At 42.2% G+C, this 20,207-nt stretch overlaps 1 protein-coding gene across 2 annotated transcripts in view; it reads left to right on the top strand.

Annotated features, from left to right (window-relative positions):
• NAA25 (N-alpha-acetyltransferase 25, NatB auxiliary subunit) overlaps positions 1–20,207 on the top strand; it is a 143,315-nt gene that overhangs the window by 92,131 nt on the left and 30,977 nt on the right. For both annotated transcript variants that reach the window (XM_075834981.1, XM_075834972.1), the window contains exons 11-16: positions 10,772–10,884; positions 11,827–12,034; positions 13,843–13,929; positions 14,097–14,277; positions 14,638–14,737; positions 19,877–20,028. In XM_075834981.1, coding sequence (XP_075691096.1) covers positions 10,772–10,884; positions 11,827–12,034; positions 13,843–13,929; positions 14,097–14,277; positions 14,638–14,737; positions 19,877–20,028 — 841 coding nt within the window. The remainder of the gene's footprint in view (positions 1–10,771; positions 10,885–11,826; positions 12,035–13,842; positions 13,930–14,096; positions 14,278–14,637; positions 14,738–19,876; positions 20,029–20,207) is intronic.

The following is a 20,207-nucleotide window of genomic DNA, read 5'->3' as shown; positions in this document are numbered from 1 at the left end:
TCCACGGTTACACCATTACGATGTCAATGCAAGTATTTATCAAAGCCATCATAACTGCCTATACACTTTCCAACACCCCTGTTAGACAGTGTATAGTCAGTTACGTTTGCTTATGGCTGGTGAGGTCTTGTGTTTATATCTGATTGCCGTTTTGATAAATACTTGCATTGACATCGTAATGGTGTAACCGTGGATCTATTTTTGGAATAACTGATGTGCATAGTGTTTGTGTATATACGAGGTTTGTTTTGATATTTGGAAATCTTGACGTGTTACCACTAGGGATGTCACGATACCAGAATTTGGACTTCGATACCGATACTTCGTTTAGTATTGCGATTTCGATACTTTGCCAACAGTAATAAAAAAAAAAAAGTTCTTCCATTTTGTGATGTGAGGCGCGAGGTGTGATGATGAATTTAACCTCCATTTGCCTCACATTAATAGTAATTAACCCCATTATGTTTCTCAGTCATAATGGGTTAATATGTAAGGTACATGATGGGGTTAATTGCTATTAATGTGAGGCACATGGAGGTTAAATTCATCACACCTCGCGCCTTACATTAAGAAGTGAAAAGTTTTTATTTTTTTTACAGCGCACACATCATAAATGACGCAAACAAATTGTTGTGCAGGTTATTACGGCCGCGCCAATACCGAATGTGTATATTTTATGTATTGAGACTTATTTTAAAGTTTATTGTAAAAAAGGTGTATGTGTATTTTTATTTTTTTTATTTAACCCCTTAATGACCGCCGATAAGCCTTTTCACGGCGCTCATTAGTGGGCTTTATTCTACAGTGCCGCCATTCCACGGCGCTGCATCAGACTAAAGTAAACAGAACAGGGAGCTGTCAAATCTCCCTGCTCTCAGCTGCCAGAGGGCGTCCCTGCTCCACCGGGTGAGATCGATATTCGTATCGATCTCACCCGTTTAACCCTTCAGATGCGGTGCTCAATAGCGAGCACCGCATCTGAGTGGTTTTGGAGAGAGGGAGCTCCCTCTCTCCCCCACCGACACCCAGCGATAAGATCGCCGAGTGTCTCCGATGGCAGCCGGGGGCCTAATAAAGGCCCCCAGGGCTGCCTGTAGTGAACGCCTGCTAGGCTATGCCGCAGGCATGACCTAGCAGATGCCTGTCCGTTTTAAACAGACAGGCAGTAATACACTGCAATACAAAAGTATTGCAGTGTATTGTAATAGCGATCAGAGGATCGCATAGTGAAGTCCCCTAGTAGGACTAGTATAAAAGTAAAAAAAGTTGAATAAAGTTGATTAAAAAAAAAATTGAAAAAAAAATGCTTTACTATTAAAGCAACACAAAGCAAAAAAGTTACACATATTTGGTATCGCCGCGTCCGTAACGACCCCGACTATAAAGCTGTTACATTATTTAACCCGCACGGTGAATGCCGTGAAAAATAAAATAAAAAGTAATGGAAAAATTGCTGTTTTCTGTTCATCCTCATTTAAAAAAAAATGTGATAAAGTGATCAAAAAGTCGCATCTACTCTCAAATGGTACCAATAAAAACAAGTCGTCCCGCAAAAAAAAAACCCTCATACAACTGCATCGGCGGAACAATAAAATAGTTATGGCTCTTCAAATATGGAGACGCAAGAACAAATAATTTTGAAAAAAAAGTGTTTTTACTGTGTAAAAGTAGTAAAAGATACAAAATCTATACAAATTTGGTATCTTTGCAATCGTAACAACCCGTTGAATAAAGTTATTGTATTATTTATACCACACGGTAAACAACGTAGATTTAGGGCGCAAAAAAAGTGGTGAAATTTCAGGTTTTCTTCCATCCCCCCCCCCCCCCAAAAATGGTGCTATTAAAAAGTACAACTTGTCCCGCAAGAAACAAGTCCTTATACAACTATGTCGACGCAAAAATAAAAAAGTTATAGCTCTTTGACTGACAATGGAAAAACTTTAGAAAATGGCTTGGTCATTAGGGCCCAGAATGCAAGCAGGTGGAAGAGGTTAACATTTTCTTATATTGTTACTTTATTTTTTAAACTTTAATGTACTGGCATATATCTGTATTACAGTACACTAGCCTGTGTACTGGTAGTACACAGGCAGTTAGGACATACCTAAGTATCCCCTAACGGGAAACATGGTAGGACAGCCCTGGGGTCCTTCAATAGACCCTGGGCTGTCTGCCCATATATGGTATGTCCCTCAATCATGTCACAGGAATTCCCTGTGACGCAATCCAAAGGGCATCCCCCCTCTTCATTTTCCCCTGAATGCTGCAGTCCACTGTGATCGCAGCATTCACAGGAATAACGGTGGAGATGAGGTTTCTCGGATCTCCGTCTGCGGCTGTGTAAGGGGGGGATTTACACGAGCGTGTGCGTGTGCTTTTCTGTTTCCATTCATTCTTTTACTGCTGCTTCCGTGTGGTGCGCGTGATTTTCGCGCACACATTGACTTCAATGGGTGCGTGATGCGCGAAAAACGCCGATATATAGGACCTGTCGTGAGTTTTACACAGCAGACTTGCGCTTTGCAAAAATCACGGACAGTCTGCACTGCCCCATAGACTAGCATAGGTCCGTGCGACACGCGTGAAAAACACGCGGGTTGCACGGATGTATTACACGTTAATTAAATCCACCCTAGTACAGTCATTACCCTGCTCTTGACAGGAAGTGCGCGCGCGGTCAGCCTGAGGAGATGCGGCCGGCGCTGCACTAATGAGCGGCGGTGCAGGCACTGAAGACAGAACATGGGGGTGTTTTGTAGTTCGCCCGCCATGTTCGGTCTTCAGTGCCGCCGCTCATTAGTTCAGCGCCGGCCGCATCTCATCATCCTGACCCCGCGCACTTGTTATCAGGACTCAGGAGCGCGGTAGTGACTGTATTACACAGCCGCAGCCCCGCTCTCATGCATTCATGTGTTACTATACTTAGCTGTGCGGGCGCACAGCTAAGAATCGAAATACCTGCAATAACAGTATTGAACCGTTTAGGGGTGCAGAGTATCGAAACCGTATCGAAGTTTCGATGCATCGTGCATCCCTAGTTATCACAATATATGCCCCGCCTTATGATATACACTGTCCTCTTTTTGTACTTTGTGTGTGTGGTTTTTATGGGTGTTTTTTTAAACTGTATGTACACCTGTTTTTGGGTCTTCATAAAGATTTTGTATTTTTCTCTACAAATCGATGGACATTTTTCATTCTAGCGTTTAGGGTAGTCTGTCGGTTTATATGTCTTATTTGGTTTTCCATGTGCAGTGATCATGTACTAATTGTATGACCTTACATATAGTGGGTGTTCCTTCTGGGTTTAATCATATATTCTATAGATTCATTACACACAGAGGAATCTATTCCCATCATTTTTTTCTTTTAATGTTGATGATTATGGGTAACTTACTAAAAACCCAAAATGTAGTCTCAGAAAATTAGAATATTTTATAAGCCCAATTTCAAAAATGATTTTTAATACCAAAATGTTGGCCTACTGAAAAGTATATACAGTATATGCCCTCAATACTTGGTCAGGGGCGCCGACTCTGCATGAATTACTGCATCAATGCGGCGTGGCATGGAGAGATCAGCCTGTGGCACTGCTGAGGCGTTATGGAAGCCCAGGTTGCTTTGATAGCGGCCTTCAGCTCGTCTGTATTGTTGGGTCTGGTGTCTCATCTGCCTCTTGACAAAGTTTCACTTTTTGAATTAAATTACTGAAATTAACCTTTTGATATTCTAATTCATTGAGAAGGACTAGTGTGTGTGTGTGAGGCAATATGTGGAAACCACCTATCACACAGTGTATCGCAGATCACATTGGTGTACACCACCCAGTATAACTATGAGTATGAGGAAGGGGAAGAGGGAAAAGATGTGATCTGATTTAATATTTAACTTTTATTGATATGCATTAATATGTGAAAAATTGATGAAAATAAAATAAAATAAATCCGTTGGTGCAAAAGGTATGTGTGAGTGACCCCCAAACTCACATACCTGAGGCCATGTAATTGTTGATGAATTATGATATCAAAAGTGTTCAGACAAAAACCACATGTAATGGTATGCTTGCAAAATGGCAAGCATATGGTCTCAAATTGCGTGGATGCAAAAATGAGAACAATGGTAGCTTGTAGCACTACAAAACGGCTCCACAGCGGTGAAGTCTGAACATGAGCCTACACACTGCGCCCTTACGTTAAATCCCCTGTGTACCAGGGCTAAAGCACCAACCACAGCCAAGTTCGTATTGCAGTGATGTGCTGAAGAGCATGGGTGTTGATACATTAGTATCGTGGCTGTGTAATATTTATATGAACTGTAAGTCAATTGCAATATGGTAGGAATTGTAAGGGCCGATGGTGGTACACCTGCAGAGTGTGATCGTGCAGTGGATCAGAGCGATTGTACCACCGCACGGCCGTGCATGACTGCCGTAGGTGATCTAACAGTCAGCGAACAGCTGCACTCTCACGCCGCCGCTTCTGTGTATCAGAGCAGCAGCGAGGGGAACAGCCGTTAGACTCTGCTGTGCCCGCGTCCAGCTGTCAAAGAGGACGCGGCACAAACAGCGTGAATGAGTGTAGCTCCACTGTAGGTGGACTTGGGCTCAACGTACAGCCCTGACCCGTAGGTAAACGGGGTAGGCAGTGGTAGAGGAGCCGCACGGCAAGTGCACCAGAGGTCAGAGTAAGCCGTGGCGGCTGGATAGAAAACACACCCAGCCGTTCGTATTGGCAGCAGAGTGTGCTACGCTAACAGCACTGTTATGCTGCAAGCTATCAGCCGGCTGGTCTCAGCCACTCATTGAACAATGAAAGATTCTCAAACAATAGGCCTGTTTGTGGCAACTAAGCCATGTATTGCACCAAGGAATTTGTTAAAATGATAGAGCACCCGACGCGCGTTTCGCCAGCATTCTGGCTTCTTCTAGGGGTGGGGGACCGCCATTAAATCGTCCTATAAATAGGGCAGAAGATGATTGACAAACAGGCCAGCCAATCCTGAGCCTGGAAGGGAATGCAACACAAAAGTTGAATAAATAGCAATTTGAGATGAGAGCCAAAAATCATATGAGCTCACATCCCATTAAACAATAACAGCCATATCAAATACCCAATGGGAATAATGTGAATTATGAAAGGGCCAATAAGATTGCACTAAAAGAAAAGAAAAAGACAAATTGAAAAAAAGAGAAATAAAATAATTAATTAAATGGATTAAATAACTAAAATTATTATTATGAAAAGGATATTAACACAAATTTATAAGCGTATATTTCTCAGGTTGTCAAAGGTCTTATGTGGAGCTCGCATGTTCAAAACCCAATCAAGTATCAGAGAAAACTGCCGAACCCAAAGTTCTCATTCAATCCAAATGGACTGACTGTATTGAGATTAAAAATCCATTCACTTTCTTTTTTTAGGAGTGCTAGATCTAAGTCTCCCCTTCTAATACCCAATCGTATTTGGCATATAGCCCAGGCCTTGAGGCTAGTCAAATTCAAATGATGTTTAATTTTAAAGTGTCTAGCTATTGGGGTAGGGCAGAATGGTTTATTTCTAGACTGGCATTCACTTAGATTCTTATCATAATTGATGATGGAGTTAATATGTTCCCTGATGCGGATAGGTAATTCTCTCCCTGTTTTGCCAATGTATTTAAGGCCACAGGGGCATTCAAGACAATAAACCACACCTGGTGTGTCACACCTGATACTGTACATTTTTCCATGTGCATCTGTAAAATGTCTTTTCTGTACCAAAATTCTACAAGCCCTGCACATTTTGCAAGGGTAAAATCCGGGATTCAAAGTGGTCTTGGGGCTGTTTGTCCTGGAGAAGTGGCTTCTTACTAACATATTTGAAATAGTTTGGCCCTTTCTATAACCCAAAGAGACTCCGTTTCCCAAAAGGTTTCTCAACGTGGGGTCACTGAGCAAAACGTTCCAATGACGGTTAAGGACGCTGTGCATTTCATCCCAGCTTCCATGAAAATCTGTAATGAAACGGGGTTGCTCTCGTCCCACATTTATCTTCACCTTCGGGACCAGCAGTGTTTGACGTTCTGTTCTCAATGCCCAATTGTATGCCCTCTTAATACTTTTTTTATAGTAATTTCTCACTGACAGCCTATTTTTCAACTCAGCTGCCCTTGTTTTAAAAAGCTGAAAGGTCGAGCAGTTCCGTCTAAGGCGCAGAAATTCCCCTTTAGGAATTCCTTTGATAGTGTTAATAGAATGAGCACTTGTGGCATCTAGAAGGCTATTCGTTGCCGTGTCCTTGCGGAACAGGTCAGTCTCAATGATACCATGTTTATTCACAAAGATCCTCACGTCCAGGAAGGGGATTGAATGTTGATCATACGTCGTGGTCAATTTTAGATTGAAATTGTTGGTGTTTAAAATTTTAATGAAATTTTCCAAATCACTGGCGGAACCGTTCCAGATAAACATGATGTCATCAATATAACGCCGCCAAATATTGATATTAACTGTAAATTGATCCATTGAGGGGCAGAAAACAGATGTTTCCTCCCACCAACCCAGGTAGAGATTTGCAAAGGTTGGTGCCACTGCTGCTCCCATCGCCGTTCCGCGCACTTGTAGATAGAACCGTCCATCAAACACAAAATAATTGTGTTTGAGGATAAATCTAAGGGCACGTAAAACGAAAGTCCTACGGGTCGGATTATAGTCCTCCTTCCTCAATAAAAAGAACTCAACAGCACTGCAGCCTGTGTCGTGGTCAATGCTGGTGTACAGAGACTCCACGTCACAGGTAGCCAGCAATTCATTAGCCTCCAGGGAACTACCATCCAGATCCTTTAGGATCTGCATGGTGTCCCTGGTGTGGGAAGGCAACTGGTGGACAAATTCACGCAACTCCTGATCCAACCAGTGATTACAGTTTTCAGTTAAATTTCCCACACCAGATACAATGGGCCTCCCCGGGGGGTTGGTGGAATTCTTGTGAATCTTAGGGAGAAGATAGAATGTTGAGATCCTAGGGTCTTTTACTTTGAGGAAATCCCTCTCATTAGCAGTAATTGCCCCTCGTTCAAAACCCTCTAAGATCATGTCGTTATAATCGATGACAAACTGTGATGTGGGGTCACCCCATAATGGGCGATAGCATGCCTTATCCAACAATTGTCTCTTCGCCTCATGTAGATACTGATCCTTAGACCATATGACCACATTGCCCCCTTTATCCGAGTTTTTAAAAACCACATCCTCCCATTTTTTTCATTTCCTGTAAAGCCCTTTCTTCATTTGGGCTAATATTATTAAATGGGCATATGGCAGGCAGTGATAATAAGTCATGTGTGACTAGATCTATAAAAACTCTGATCGCCGGACAGCTATCTACTGGGGGCATTACACGATTTCTGGGTTGAAGTTTCTTTTTAAACTTATTGGAAATCAAAGAACCTATCTCCTTCCCTTCCATTGTCATTGAGTTCTCAGCAAGTAATTCCTCCAAGTCCCTAAGATTGTTCTGTTCTACATACGATAAAGATTCCATATTCCCCGTTCTAGTTAGGTCATCATATATCTGAGTACTTGGTTTATTATAAAGCTTCTGATAGTATAGTTTTCGTCCAAACAGATGGAGATCCTTAATGACTGTAAATGTATTCAGTCTTGTAGTCATACAATAATTAAAGCCTTTTTTAAGGACTGAAAGTTGTGAATTAGTCAGTACATGTTTGGAAAGATTAATGACTCTGAGGCAATCTTCACGTGCATTGTCAAGATTAATATTTATTTCTTGTGGATTCTCTGATGGCCTCCTCTCCCCGACTGGGAGCCCCTGAAACCCCATCTCCCTCTGTCCCGTAAAAAAGGGACCTCGGTATGGTTATCAGATTTCTTAGACAGATTTTTATGTCTTACAGGGTATCTACTTTGGGACTGTTGCGGATCTGCATCAGAATCCGAGAGATCAGTACCATCAGTCCCAGTGTCGGAGAAGTCATGTGGGTCGCTGGGTTCAGTGTTATTTTGTACTCTATTATGTTGACCTTTATTGAGCCTCAAAGATTTAGTTTTACCCCAGTCGTAAACCTCACCCCTAGAGTAATCCGCCTTATCACGTGAATATTTCTTCCTCTTTCTATTCTTGATCTTAGTCTCTACCTGATCAATATGATCCATTGTTCTCTTGAATGCTTCCGTAAATTGTAACGAACTCTCATGACTCTCTAAGTTCGGAGTTAGGGCTTCAAGATCCTTCTCTACAGTATTAAGTATGTGTGTCTCATCCTCAATCAGAATGCCCATGAGAGCTCTAGAGCACTCAGATAATGCTGATTCCCATCTATCCTTTAGCCCAGGTTTAGACAGTTCGTATGAGGGGAAGAGTGGAATGCGGAGACCCCTAGATATTAGACCTTGCTCCAGATACTGTTCGAGCGTTGATTTAGTCCATGTTGATTGGACCTGCCTAATCTGAGACCTTTAAATTTTTTGAGAAGATCATCTATGTGCAATTCGGCCGATAGTGTCCCCTGGTTATGATCCTGACTGCCTGAAAAGACATTTGTAACGTCTTCCTTCTGACGTTGCATTCTATATTTCAATTGGTCCATAATTTTGGCCATGATCAATTGTAAAGATAATAATAATAGTAATAATAATAATAGAATTGTTATGTGGACTTGTGGTCAGAGTATGTCCAAGCAGGACACAAGATGCATGAGGCAATATGTGGAAACCACCTATCACACAGTGTATCGCAGATCACATTGGTGTACACCACCCAGTATAACTGAGTATGAGTAAGGGGAAGAGGGAAAAGATGTGAATTAATTTTAATCTCAATACAGTCAGTCCATTTGGACTGAATTAGAACTTTTGGTTCTGCAGTTTTCTCTGATACTTGATTGGGTTTTGAACATGCGAGCTCCACATAAGACCTTTGACAACCTGAGAAATATACGCTTATAAATTTGTGTTAATATCCTTTTCATAATAATAATTTTAGTTATTTAATCCATTTAATTAATTATTTTATTTCTCTTTTTTTCAATTTGTCTTTTTCTTTTCTTTTAGTGCAATCTTATTGGCCCTTTCATAATTCACATTATTCCCATTGGGTATTTGATATGGCTGTTATTGTTTAATGGGATGTGAGCTCATATGATTTTTGGCTCTCATCTCAAATTGCTATTTATTCAACTTTTGTGTTGCATTCCCTTCCAGGCTCAGGATTGGCTGGCCTGTTTGTCAATCATCTTCTGCCCTATTTATAGGACGATTTAATGGCGGTCCCCCACCCCTAGAAGAAGCCAGAATGCTGGCGAAACGCGCGTCGGGTGCTCTATCATTTTAACAAATTCCTTGGTGCAATACATGGCTTAGTTGCCACAAACAGGCCTATTGTTTGAGAATCTTTCATTGTTCAATGAGTGGCTGAGACCAGCCGGCTGATAGCTTGCAGCATAACAGTGCTGTTAGCGTAGCACACTCTGCTGCCAATACGAACGGCTGGGTGTGTTTACTATCCAGCCGCCACGGCTTATTCTGACCTCTGGTGCACTTGCCGTGCGGCTCCTCTACCACTGCCTACCCCGTTTACCTACGGGTCAGGGCTGTACGTTGAGCCCAAGTCCACCTACAGTGGAGCTACACTTATTCACGCTGTTTGTGCCGCGTCCTCTTTGACAGCTGGACGCGGGCACAGCAGAGTCTAACTGCTGTTCCCCTCGCTGCTGCTCTGATACACAGAAGCGGCGGCGTGAGACTGCAGCTGTTCGCTGACTGTTAGATCACCTACGGCAGTCATGCACGGCCGTGCGGTGGTACAATCGCTCTGATCCACTGCACGATCACACTCTGCAGGTGTACCACCATCGGCCCTTACAATTCCTACCATATTGCAATTGACTTACAGTTTATATAAATATTACACAGCCACGATACTAATGTATCAACACCCATGCTCTTCAGCACATCACTGCAATACGAACTTGGCTGTGGTTGGTGCTTTAGCCCTGGTACACAGGGGATTTAACGTAAGGGCGCAGTGTGTAGGCTCATGTTCAGACTTCACCGCTGTGGAGCCGTTTTGTAGTGCTACAAGCTACCATTGTTCTCATTTTTGCATCCACGCAATTTGAGACCATATGCTTGCCATTTTGCAAGCATACCATTACATGTGGTTTTTGTCTGAACACTTTTGATATCATAATTCATCAACAATTACATGGCCTCAGGTATGTGAGTTTGGGGGTCACTCACACATACCTTTTGCACCAACGGATTTTTTATTTTATTTTCATCAATTTTTCACATATTAATGCATATCAATAAAAGTTAAATATTAAATCAGATCACATCTTTTCCTCATACTCCTAGTGTGTGTGTGTGTGTGTGTGTGTGTGTGTGTGTGTGTGTGTATGTATATATATATATATATATATATATATATCTATATCATAAAACAATGGAGGAATCACTTTTTTTTTTTTCCCCACCCCACAATGCGTAGTACATTATATAGTACACTAAATGGTCCAGGAAAAACTACAACTCGTCCTGCAATAATAAAATGCTCATAGGGTTATATCGACGACGGAAAAATAAAGTTATGGCTTTTGGAATGGGGGGGGGGGGGGATAAAAATAAAAAAAACTGAAAAATAGCTGTGGCGCGAAGAGGTTAAAGGGGGGAACCTGTCACATTCAACACGCTGCTCTATTTGCAGGTAGGATATTTTAGATCAGGGGCTGAGCATTCAGTCCATTCATTTATTTTTTTGTATTTTTTTAGGAGAGCCAGAGGATCTGATGTTTGAGTATTTTATAAAGTTCGGGGACAAGCCTTGTTGTTTCACTGATCTTAAGGTTTTTGTGGATCTTCTTTCTTCTAGCCAGCACTCAAGTGTAAGTAACAAAAAACACTGTCAATTTATTGGAGTATGTTGAATAATTGTTTTCCTAGTTTAGGCCAGGCTGAATTAGTGACAGGGATGTGCACCATAGGCAGTTTTTTTTTTTTTTTTAAACAACCAATTCTGCATTTATTTTTTTAGATCTACCTTCTACAATAAGGGCTTGTCCACACGTAACGGAGTTCTGCAGAAATTCTGCTGTGGAAAAACCGCACCGTTTCCTGCAGTTTTTTTACTGCAGAAAATGGTGCCGATTTTGTTGCGTTTTTCTCGATGTTTGGAGTTGGTGACATCTCCTCCTGAAAAACGCAGCAATTCAGTCCACTTTCCGCAGCAGGAATGGACATGCTGCAGTATGAAAGATACGCGCTGCAGGTCAATTTCTGGTTGTAAATCTTACGCAGCGTGTGAATGAGATTTGTTAAATCTCCCCCACTGCTGCTGTATTTTTCGCCCCCTAATTCCGGACGGAAAATGCGCAGAAGTTCTGTTAGGTGTGGACAAGCCCTAACTGTGACCCAGTGTATAATTTTTTTGGGCTTGGGGAGATGTGCCGATGGGTAGCTTCCTTCCCACTCCATGCAACTGGTTTATCTTTCCCTGTTCTTGTATAAATTATACAGACCATCCATAGCAAATTGCATTGTATAAGGTACTATTTGTCTTAAATGTGGCAACCGTTTTTAAAAACCTAATTTCCTGAGATGCATGTTCCTGTCACTAATTCATGCTGCCCGCAGCATCATCATATTGACCAATAACTGAAGATATTTACTATGACTCGGTAATAAGTGATTACAAAAGTATAGCGATTGTATTTGTATGTGGTTTCAGAGCCCCAAAAATGATTAGGCAGGTAATGCAGTAGTCTGCATGATAAATAAGCTTTATGTATAAGGCACTAAACCTTGTTAACAACCTCCATATAATGTAGGTTATAAACAGATTGCTGGGATCATTGCCTCTCAGTCGCCCAGCAGAGGGCGATGTTGCATTGCCAGCAGACATCAAGGCTATGCAGAGACATCTTTGTGTGGTTCAGCTCTCCAGGCTGCTTGGCCTCAGCTACAAGATGGAAAAGACACAGAAGCAGCATGCAATTAGAGAAGTTATTGGAAGATATAGACACGGTCTACATTTCGGTAAGTATAATGCCATTGTTATTGAGATTTATTATGTCAAAAATATTTTAATTATCTTTGTATGTGTGAACCTAAAAGTGCTATAGACAGTTGTCACTGGAGCTCAAAGCTCTGCTGACACAAGAGCCTACATGGGGGGATGGCTATTCTATTTCAAGTCGTTTAGTTTATGGCTTTGCATTTCAGCTGTTACAAAGGCAACGTGGGAAAACGTGCTGACATTGTATTTCTTATGGCTAAAGATATATGTGGAGTTTTGGGACATTACCATATTTAGAATGCTCATGCTTTGCAAGTATAAGGTTACCACCTACTCTCATTTCTTATAAATAAAGATGGATCGCCCCCTGTGGGCAGAGACTGTTTGAACACTGAAGCTGCGTGTCATGGTCTCTCTCCAGCCGGCCTCTCTCAGATCCACCATTGAGAGAGCATTCATTAATTTGGAACTCATAGACAAATGCAGATAATGTCCAACGTTAATGGACAACGTAAATTCTGCAGCGACAATTAAAAGGATTATCCGGGATTTTATAAATGTAACTGCCCTTGCAAGTACGAAAAAGAAAAAAAAAATGAGTGCCAAACCTCTTTAAAGAGGCTCTGTCACCAGATTTTGCAACCCCTATCTGCTATTGCAGCAGATAGGCGCTGCAATGTAGATTACAGTAACGTTTTTATTTTAAAAAAACGAGCATTTTTGGCCAAGTTATGACCATTTTTGTAGTTATGCAAATGAGGCTTGCAAAAGTCCAAGTGGGTGTGTTTAAAAGTAAAAGTCCAAGTGGGCGTGTATTATGTGCGTACATCGGGGCATTTTTAATACTTTTACTAGCTGGGCGCTGTGAAGAGAAGTAACATCCTCTTCTCTTCAGAACGCCCAGCTTCTGACAGTGCAGATCTGTGACGTCACTCACAGGTCCTGCATCGTGACGGCCACATCGGCACCAGAGGCTACAGTTGATTCTGCAGCAGCATCACCGTTTGCAGGTAAGTCGATCTTACCTGCAAACGCTGATGCTGCTGCAGAATCAACTGTAGCCTCTGCTGCCGATGTGGCCGTCACGATGCAGGACCTGTGAGTGACGTCACAGATCTGCACTGTCACAAGCTGGGCGTTCTGAAGAGAAGAGGATGTTACTTCTCATCAGAGCGCCCAGCTAGTAAAAGTATTAAAAACGCCCCGATGTACGCACATAATACACGCCTAGTTGTACTTTTACTGTAAACACACCCACTTGGACTTTTGCAAGCCTCATTTGCATAACTACAAAAATGGTCATAACTTGGCCAAAAATGCTCGTTTTTTAAAAATAAAAACGTTACTGTAATCTACATTGCAGCGCCTATCTGCTGCAATAGCAGATAGGGGTTGCAAAATCTGGTGACAGAGCCTCTTTAAACAACTGATCGGCAGGGGTGCCGAGAGTCAGCAGAACATGCGCAGTTAAGTTACGCCACTAGGATAGGGTCTGCTACCATCCCTACTCTTCTTAGCCCTGTATGTGTCATGAAAAGAGACACACACAGATGCTAATAAAAATGGCAGCCCACGGAAAAATGTGGAAGTATTAATATCATTAATTTGTTAGGTCCCCTAAATTATTTCTAATATTTAAATATATAAAAAAACATGAAATTAAAACCTTTCGTTACGCCTTTCCTCTAATAGCTTTTTAATGTCAATAATATGTGACTTTTTTTTCCCTGGTAATATTTCATAACTTACGGGAGCTTTATCATGCAATAACCCTATACTGAGCCCTGTTTATATGTACGTGCCTAATTGGTTTACTATTTATCTATAGGAGCATCATGTCTGAAGACCGAGTTGCAATTTTCTGACTACTACTGTTTAATAGGAGCACATATGCTGCTGGATCTGTGGAATGATGGCAAGTCTAACCTCTTTCTGTCTATTTTCAGGCCATAGGGAGCATTTTATGTAATGTAACAATGTTTTCATGATCAGACAAAATGCTAAGTGCAGGTTATCTTAAATTTGGAACCAGTAAAGGTTTATTTATTTATTTTTTTTTCTCCTCCAATTGTGTCTGTACAGGTGAGGACTGGGCTGTATGGCAATGTCTTGCCCTTTTGGAAGAAGGTTTAAGTAACAGCGCTTCAAATGCCCAGTTTAAACTTCTGCTTATTCGCATATATTGTTCACTGGGTGCATTTGAGCCAGCAATGGAGCTGTATAGCAGCCTTGATGCTAAACATATACAGCACGACACAATTGGGTAAGTTGTCCAATGTAGAATTTCTCCTTTCTTTTTCATATATTCGTGCAATACTAGACTGGAAAGTGGACCTCTCATCCATAGTTGTTTGTGCTAAGGGTTTTAGAAGAGGACATTTTCTCAAATATTCAGCTGCTTTCAGAAGAGATTGTAAATGACTGCTCTACTTTAAGATGGGCAATTACATGATGACTTCTTCTCAAACCTAAACAAATAATTCAAGATGCTCTCCTGGGCGCACAAATCTTACGTAGATCACTTTTGCATCATGATGTCTTTTTAATTTGTTTTATTGTATCTAATGAAAGCTATGGTGTGCACCTCCGTGATTAAAAGTTAACACGCGTTCTTTATTTGCAGCTATCTGCTGACTCGTTTTGCAGCATCCTTGGGTCACTACACTGCTGCATCACAGTCATGCAACGCAGCTCTTAGATTTTTCCATTCTAACCAGAAAGATGTAAGTATGTTGTGTGAACTGAATCTTCCGTTGTGACATTAAAGATATGTGAAATGTTTTATTTACTACACGTTTCCTCTCTCATGATACAATTGACTGAAATAAAGGGCCTGAAGCTTGCAGTACCTCCTTCTCCTGACCCCCAAGCCTGCACCTCCTTTTGTGTGCTCTCAGTTCGACCTTGCAATAGGGATATTGTCCAAATCGCTAATCCTCATTAATGGCCACATAAGTTGGAATTTAGGATGGGGTCAGTAATTTGGTTGAAGATGAGACCTGATCACTGGCTTACATTCTAGTGCACATGATAGTGTTTTCATGAGGCCACTAAAGCAGAGATGATGCAGGCTTTAAATCTTTAACTTTAATATTTTCCTACACATCTTTTAACATGCAAGGTGTATGGGCTTTATGTAATGCTTCTGGGGAACACGGCACCACGGGAATAGGCCTTGTCTGTTTTCTGTAATTTTTTTTTTTTATTTTTTTTTTAGGGGTCCCTTATTTTATTTCTTTTATTAGATGCAACTTCACCAGGGGTCACTTTTACCTCTGATACTTTTAGTTGTCTGTTCCCCTCTCCATTTTGACGTCTTCATCTGGGGAGAATTCGACCAGACAGCTGGTACAAGTGAGCATGGCTACGTATTATACATAAGTTTGCATGTGGCCAGCCTACTATATTCTGCCGACAGCGTCTGCAATCCAGGATGTGACTCACCTGATTGAGAGAATTCCTTTGCTCGGGGCTTAGGAGACATTTCCAGACTCTCCCAAACAATGGTCGAGTCTTAGAAGCATTTGTCTTTACAAATAGCGGCCGAAATGAATGGCCCCCCCCCCCATCCTCTCCCTTGGATAAAGTGCAGTTCGCCACTCGTAGTAGGTCATACAAGACGCAGAGAAGTGTCAAGGACAAGTCCTACTCCTTTACAGGTTATTTCCAAGCGTCCCCTTTTAGGGGCAATAATGGAGAATCTCCCTCCAGACCGCATCAGCCTCTTTTTTTTTTTTTTTCTTCTTCTGGTTTTGGCTTTTAATCAGGGATCACAGTTGACAGCTGCCATGCAGTGTCTGATAAGTGCTGTCTGGGACACCAAATGTAAAGTGGAAGTGGCACCCATCTGGCGCCAAAGGCTTTTTCCCAAACCATAGAGGGTTAACCGATTCTATCCAAAGAATGAAAACATCCTGACAGATCGCTGGCTGTTGAAAACCTATGCAAACACACTTTCCTTTCTAGACTAGCTTAGTCTTTAGGAATTAAGGGCAATCTTCCTGGACCTCTCCCTTTTTAGACTCCTCCTCTATAATGTTGCCCGGTCAGAATTCAGACTGACAACTCCACGGCAGTAGTCTATATGAACCACCAAGGCAATACCAGGAGCTGGGCGGCACGGTTGGAATCCTTTTGGATCCTCCTTTGGGCGCAGTGTCATGTGCTAGCGCTGTCTGCGGTCCACGTACTGGGAGTGGACATTTGAAAAGTCTAGATCCTAGAGAGTGGTGGTTGCTTTCTTAATACCGCTTTTCTTCCCTTCCACTGTTGCCGAGAGTGCTCAAGAGGGGAGGTGCCGGATTTCCTCTCCGGGACTGCTATGCCGAACTGGTCAACCTAGTCGTGGACGTACCTTTGGCATTTTCCACCTCGACCCGAACTCCTTTCCCAAGGTCCGCTATTTCAGCCCACTTTACCTCGGCTTCAACAGCGTTTAACGTCGTGGCTGTTGAAGCCTAGGTTTTGAGAGCTTTGTGGTCTCTGAACCAGTTATCCAAACAATGTTTAAGGAAGACCTGTCACTAGCTCTTACAAAGTTGTTAGACTCCTAGGCCAGCGTCCTCACGTGAGATTCATGCCATGATGCTGGCCTAGGAGTGTCTGGAGTAAACCGCCTCACGCTAATAGGTCAGCGTCAGAGGCTACCTGCTAGCTCCGCCCATTGAGAATTACTCGCTGCAGTATGTGAGTACACTTGCTAATATAAGTTCTGGTCCCCACAACCTCCCCCTCCTGATTCTGAGTTGTTTTTTTTTTTTATAGAATGCTATAGCGCTGCCGCTGGAACAGAAGTCTAGATGTACAGCCTTCCTTGATGTCATATGACTGGCCCTGCTGTACTCTATGTACTCGCTGTGCTGCTTGTACATGGAGTTCAGCAAGGTCGGTTACCTGACGAAGAGTCATATCATCACCAAGGAGGGCTGTGCAACTACACTTCCTGTCCATGGCTATGAAGATCTCAGGACCCGCGTGATGGACCGAAATGTATATTGACGAGTGTACTCGCATACTGCGCTGAGTACACTGCTGCTAATTTTTTGTCCCCACATAACACCTTTAAGGTTAGGAAACCTCAATCGGCTAAGGTCTACCTCTATACGTGGAATGCTTATTTCTGCTGGTCTGAACAGCGCAGTCTCCATCACATGGTATTTTCCACATCTAATATCCTATCGTCCTTGAAGTGAGATCTTTGAATAGGGACTTTTCTTATCCTCTCAAGAATCATGTCTCTGATCTGTCCATCCTTTTTTAGCAAACATTAAGGGCTTATTCACACGACCGGGTCGATAAAAACTTCGTTTTTTTATTTTATATATATATATATATATATATATATATATATATATATATATATATAAAACGGAAGTTCCTCTCGACCATGTGGCTGGGGATTCCTCTCCAGGAGAAGTCAGTGACGGCCTCCTCTTCCTCACATGCACTCTGCACTAGGAGGAGGAGGGCGAGCGACCGAAGAAACGGCCATCACTCGGGATACATGCCGGGCGGCCGAGTAAACGGCCGGAAATAGGGCATGTACAATTTTTTGATGGCCAGGCACAATTTTTTGATGGCCAGGCTTCCCGGGCCTTCAAGAAATCGGTAGTGTGAATAGCCCCATTAGGGGTCTATTGTTCCTACTGTAGCCGTTTTATGAACGGCCGTCACCCGGCCGGGAAACCCTGTCGTGTGAATAAGGGCTTAGGGTAAGTTAACACTTCTGCCCCTGTTTTCTGAGGTAGAAATGGCGCAAACGTCCCAAAAGTTGTAAAAATTAGGACTTTTAAGAAGTTTCAACTGCTCTCGCTTTATGAAAAATTGGGTTTGGTTTAGGTGGAGGTGGCGTGGCCACCCACGGCTCGACACATTTACTATAATTACGCTAGAAGCTGGTGTAATTCTACACCAGCTCCTAGCTATCTGTCCAAGGGTAAAGTTTCTCCCTGTCGGGTTACTGTCCATTCTACCTGGTACCTGGACTTTGGAGCACACCTTCACACAATTTTACCAGATTCGTTCCTTGGCCTCCCGATTCCAGAATGGGTCGCAAAGTGCTGCAGGCAGCTGTGCGTTAGGCAGGTCGCTTGGCTGCGTTTTTTTCCTTTTTCTCCCCACCCTCTAGGGCTATTTTAGGACGTCCCATTGTGCTGTGTGCCCTCATGATATTAACCATAATATTAAAATTTTTGTACTCATCGTAAAGTCCTTCTCTTTAAAATAATTGGGGCCACTGATCCCACCCTCTTTTGTTTGTTCCTCGGTGTATTGGCTGTTTGGTTAGTTTTCTCCAGGGACCGTGGACGTGTTTGTTTACTCCTACTTCTTCTGTACAAACTGATTTACCTACTGTATGTGGAAAGGGTAAGACTTTTCGGATCAAGTAAGGATTATGTCCCCCTGCTTCCTCCGTGACATTGGGGGAGATTTATCAAGCTGTCTTATAGTCAGATTGTTCTTCTTTGCCCATAGTAACCCCACAGCTTCCATCTATTGAGCTCGGGTAAAATGAAATGAAAGCTGAGCCCTGATTGGTTGCTATGGTCAACAAAGGACATCCTTACTATAAGGCAGCTTCATAAATCTCCCCCGTTAATTGCTATTTTTCGTTGCCCTTAAATTAAAATGGTTCGACAATTCTTTGAGAAGACACTCCAGCCTATAATAGCTTGGAAGAATAAAACCGATGCCCTCGAATTCATGAGACTGCACTATTTACTTGCAAAAAATCTGGACTGAGAAAACTGCCATCAACCTCTGCGTTGGATCGCTCGTCCCCAATGTTCTGATGGATATTCTTGGAAGTGTATTTACAAGAACGGTGCGTCATCATGGGTATCCATCAGAAAGGACTCTTTCTTTGAAAAGTCGCACATCTCTCTGAAAAAGTGGCTACACATTACAGTACTTACCTCTGGTATTTGGAAACCTCTGAAAAACAAGCTGTAGAACTGACTGGAATATCAGAACTTAGGGGACAATTTTCACAACTGACTAGAATATCCGAACGCAGAGGGACATAATCTGCACAATTGACTGGAATATCCGGACGTAGGGGACAATCTTCACAACTGACTAGAATATTTGAACGCAGAGGGACATAATCTGCACAATTGACTGGAATATCCGAATGCACCGTAGTTGACGGTTTTAACTTTATCGTGAAGTATGTGGTGTCTATTTTCTTACTATCCGTTTTGCTCTGTGCACCCGGTCATTATGTTCAAGTTGACGAGTCTTGTTTTAGTCATAAAATAAATATTGTCAGGGAACATCTACTTCATTTGTGTCAAGTGAAGTTTGTCCTAGGGGGACATAATCTTCACTTGACCCGACTTTTTTCTTACCTGATGTCTGCCTCCTAGTGGCAAGGGCTTATACCCTTGGTGCTATGTCTCCTAATGAATTCAGCGAGAAAGGGTATTACAGAGAGTACAAAAGTGCAATTTTTTCTTCAACCCCTTCTGCATTGTGACTTAGATTAACACCATGGGAAATATACAGTTCCTGCAATATGACTTTAAATGTATGTCATAGTAATGGCTCGGGCACAGGAGCTTCAAGGGCTGACTTGCTGGTGTCGGCTGTATTTTAAATTACCGACACCTCGCTCTAACTGCTGGGACCTGAGAGAGAGAACTCCGATCCTGGTCGATCAACCACTTAAATGGTGTGGTGAATGCGGACCGAGGCATCTAAGTGGTTAGCAGAGGAGGAGGCTCACTCTGTCCGCTCAGCCCCCCCTGCCCCGCAAGGATCATCAGGTGTCAATGGGTTGCAATATTATTGCACTGTATTATAAACAGAATTTCTATTGCTCACATTTCTGAACCATGAATTTTCTTTTGTTTTTGTATCAGACCTCAGAATATATTATACAAGCCTACAAATATGGAGCCTTTGAAAAAATCCCAGAATTCATTGCATTTAGAAACCGGTTGAACAATTCACTTCATTTTGCACAAGTTCGCACAGAACGAATGTTACTGGACCTCTTACTTGACGCTAACATGTAAGGATTTCTATTTAACGTAATAGTGTTTTCTCTGTCATACGGCTAGAAAGTATGACTACGAACAAAAAAGATACAAAAACAACCAAAACCCTTTTAACTGTTTGCAGCGAACCATGAAACAGGATGTTCCACAAAGACAAACCTCTTTGAATAAGGGGAATTTTTATTAGCTTTCC

This window comes from Rhinoderma darwinii, chromosome 1, assembly GCF_050947455.1.
Source record: "Rhinoderma darwinii isolate aRhiDar2 chromosome 1, aRhiDar2.hap1, whole genome shotgun sequence".
In the NCBI taxonomy this organism is placed as follows: domain Eukaryota; kingdom Metazoa; phylum Chordata; class Amphibia; order Anura; family Rhinodermatidae; genus Rhinoderma; species Rhinoderma darwinii.
The sequence above is the reverse complement of the archived record's forward strand: the minus strand, read 5'-3'. Positions and strand labels throughout refer to the sequence as shown.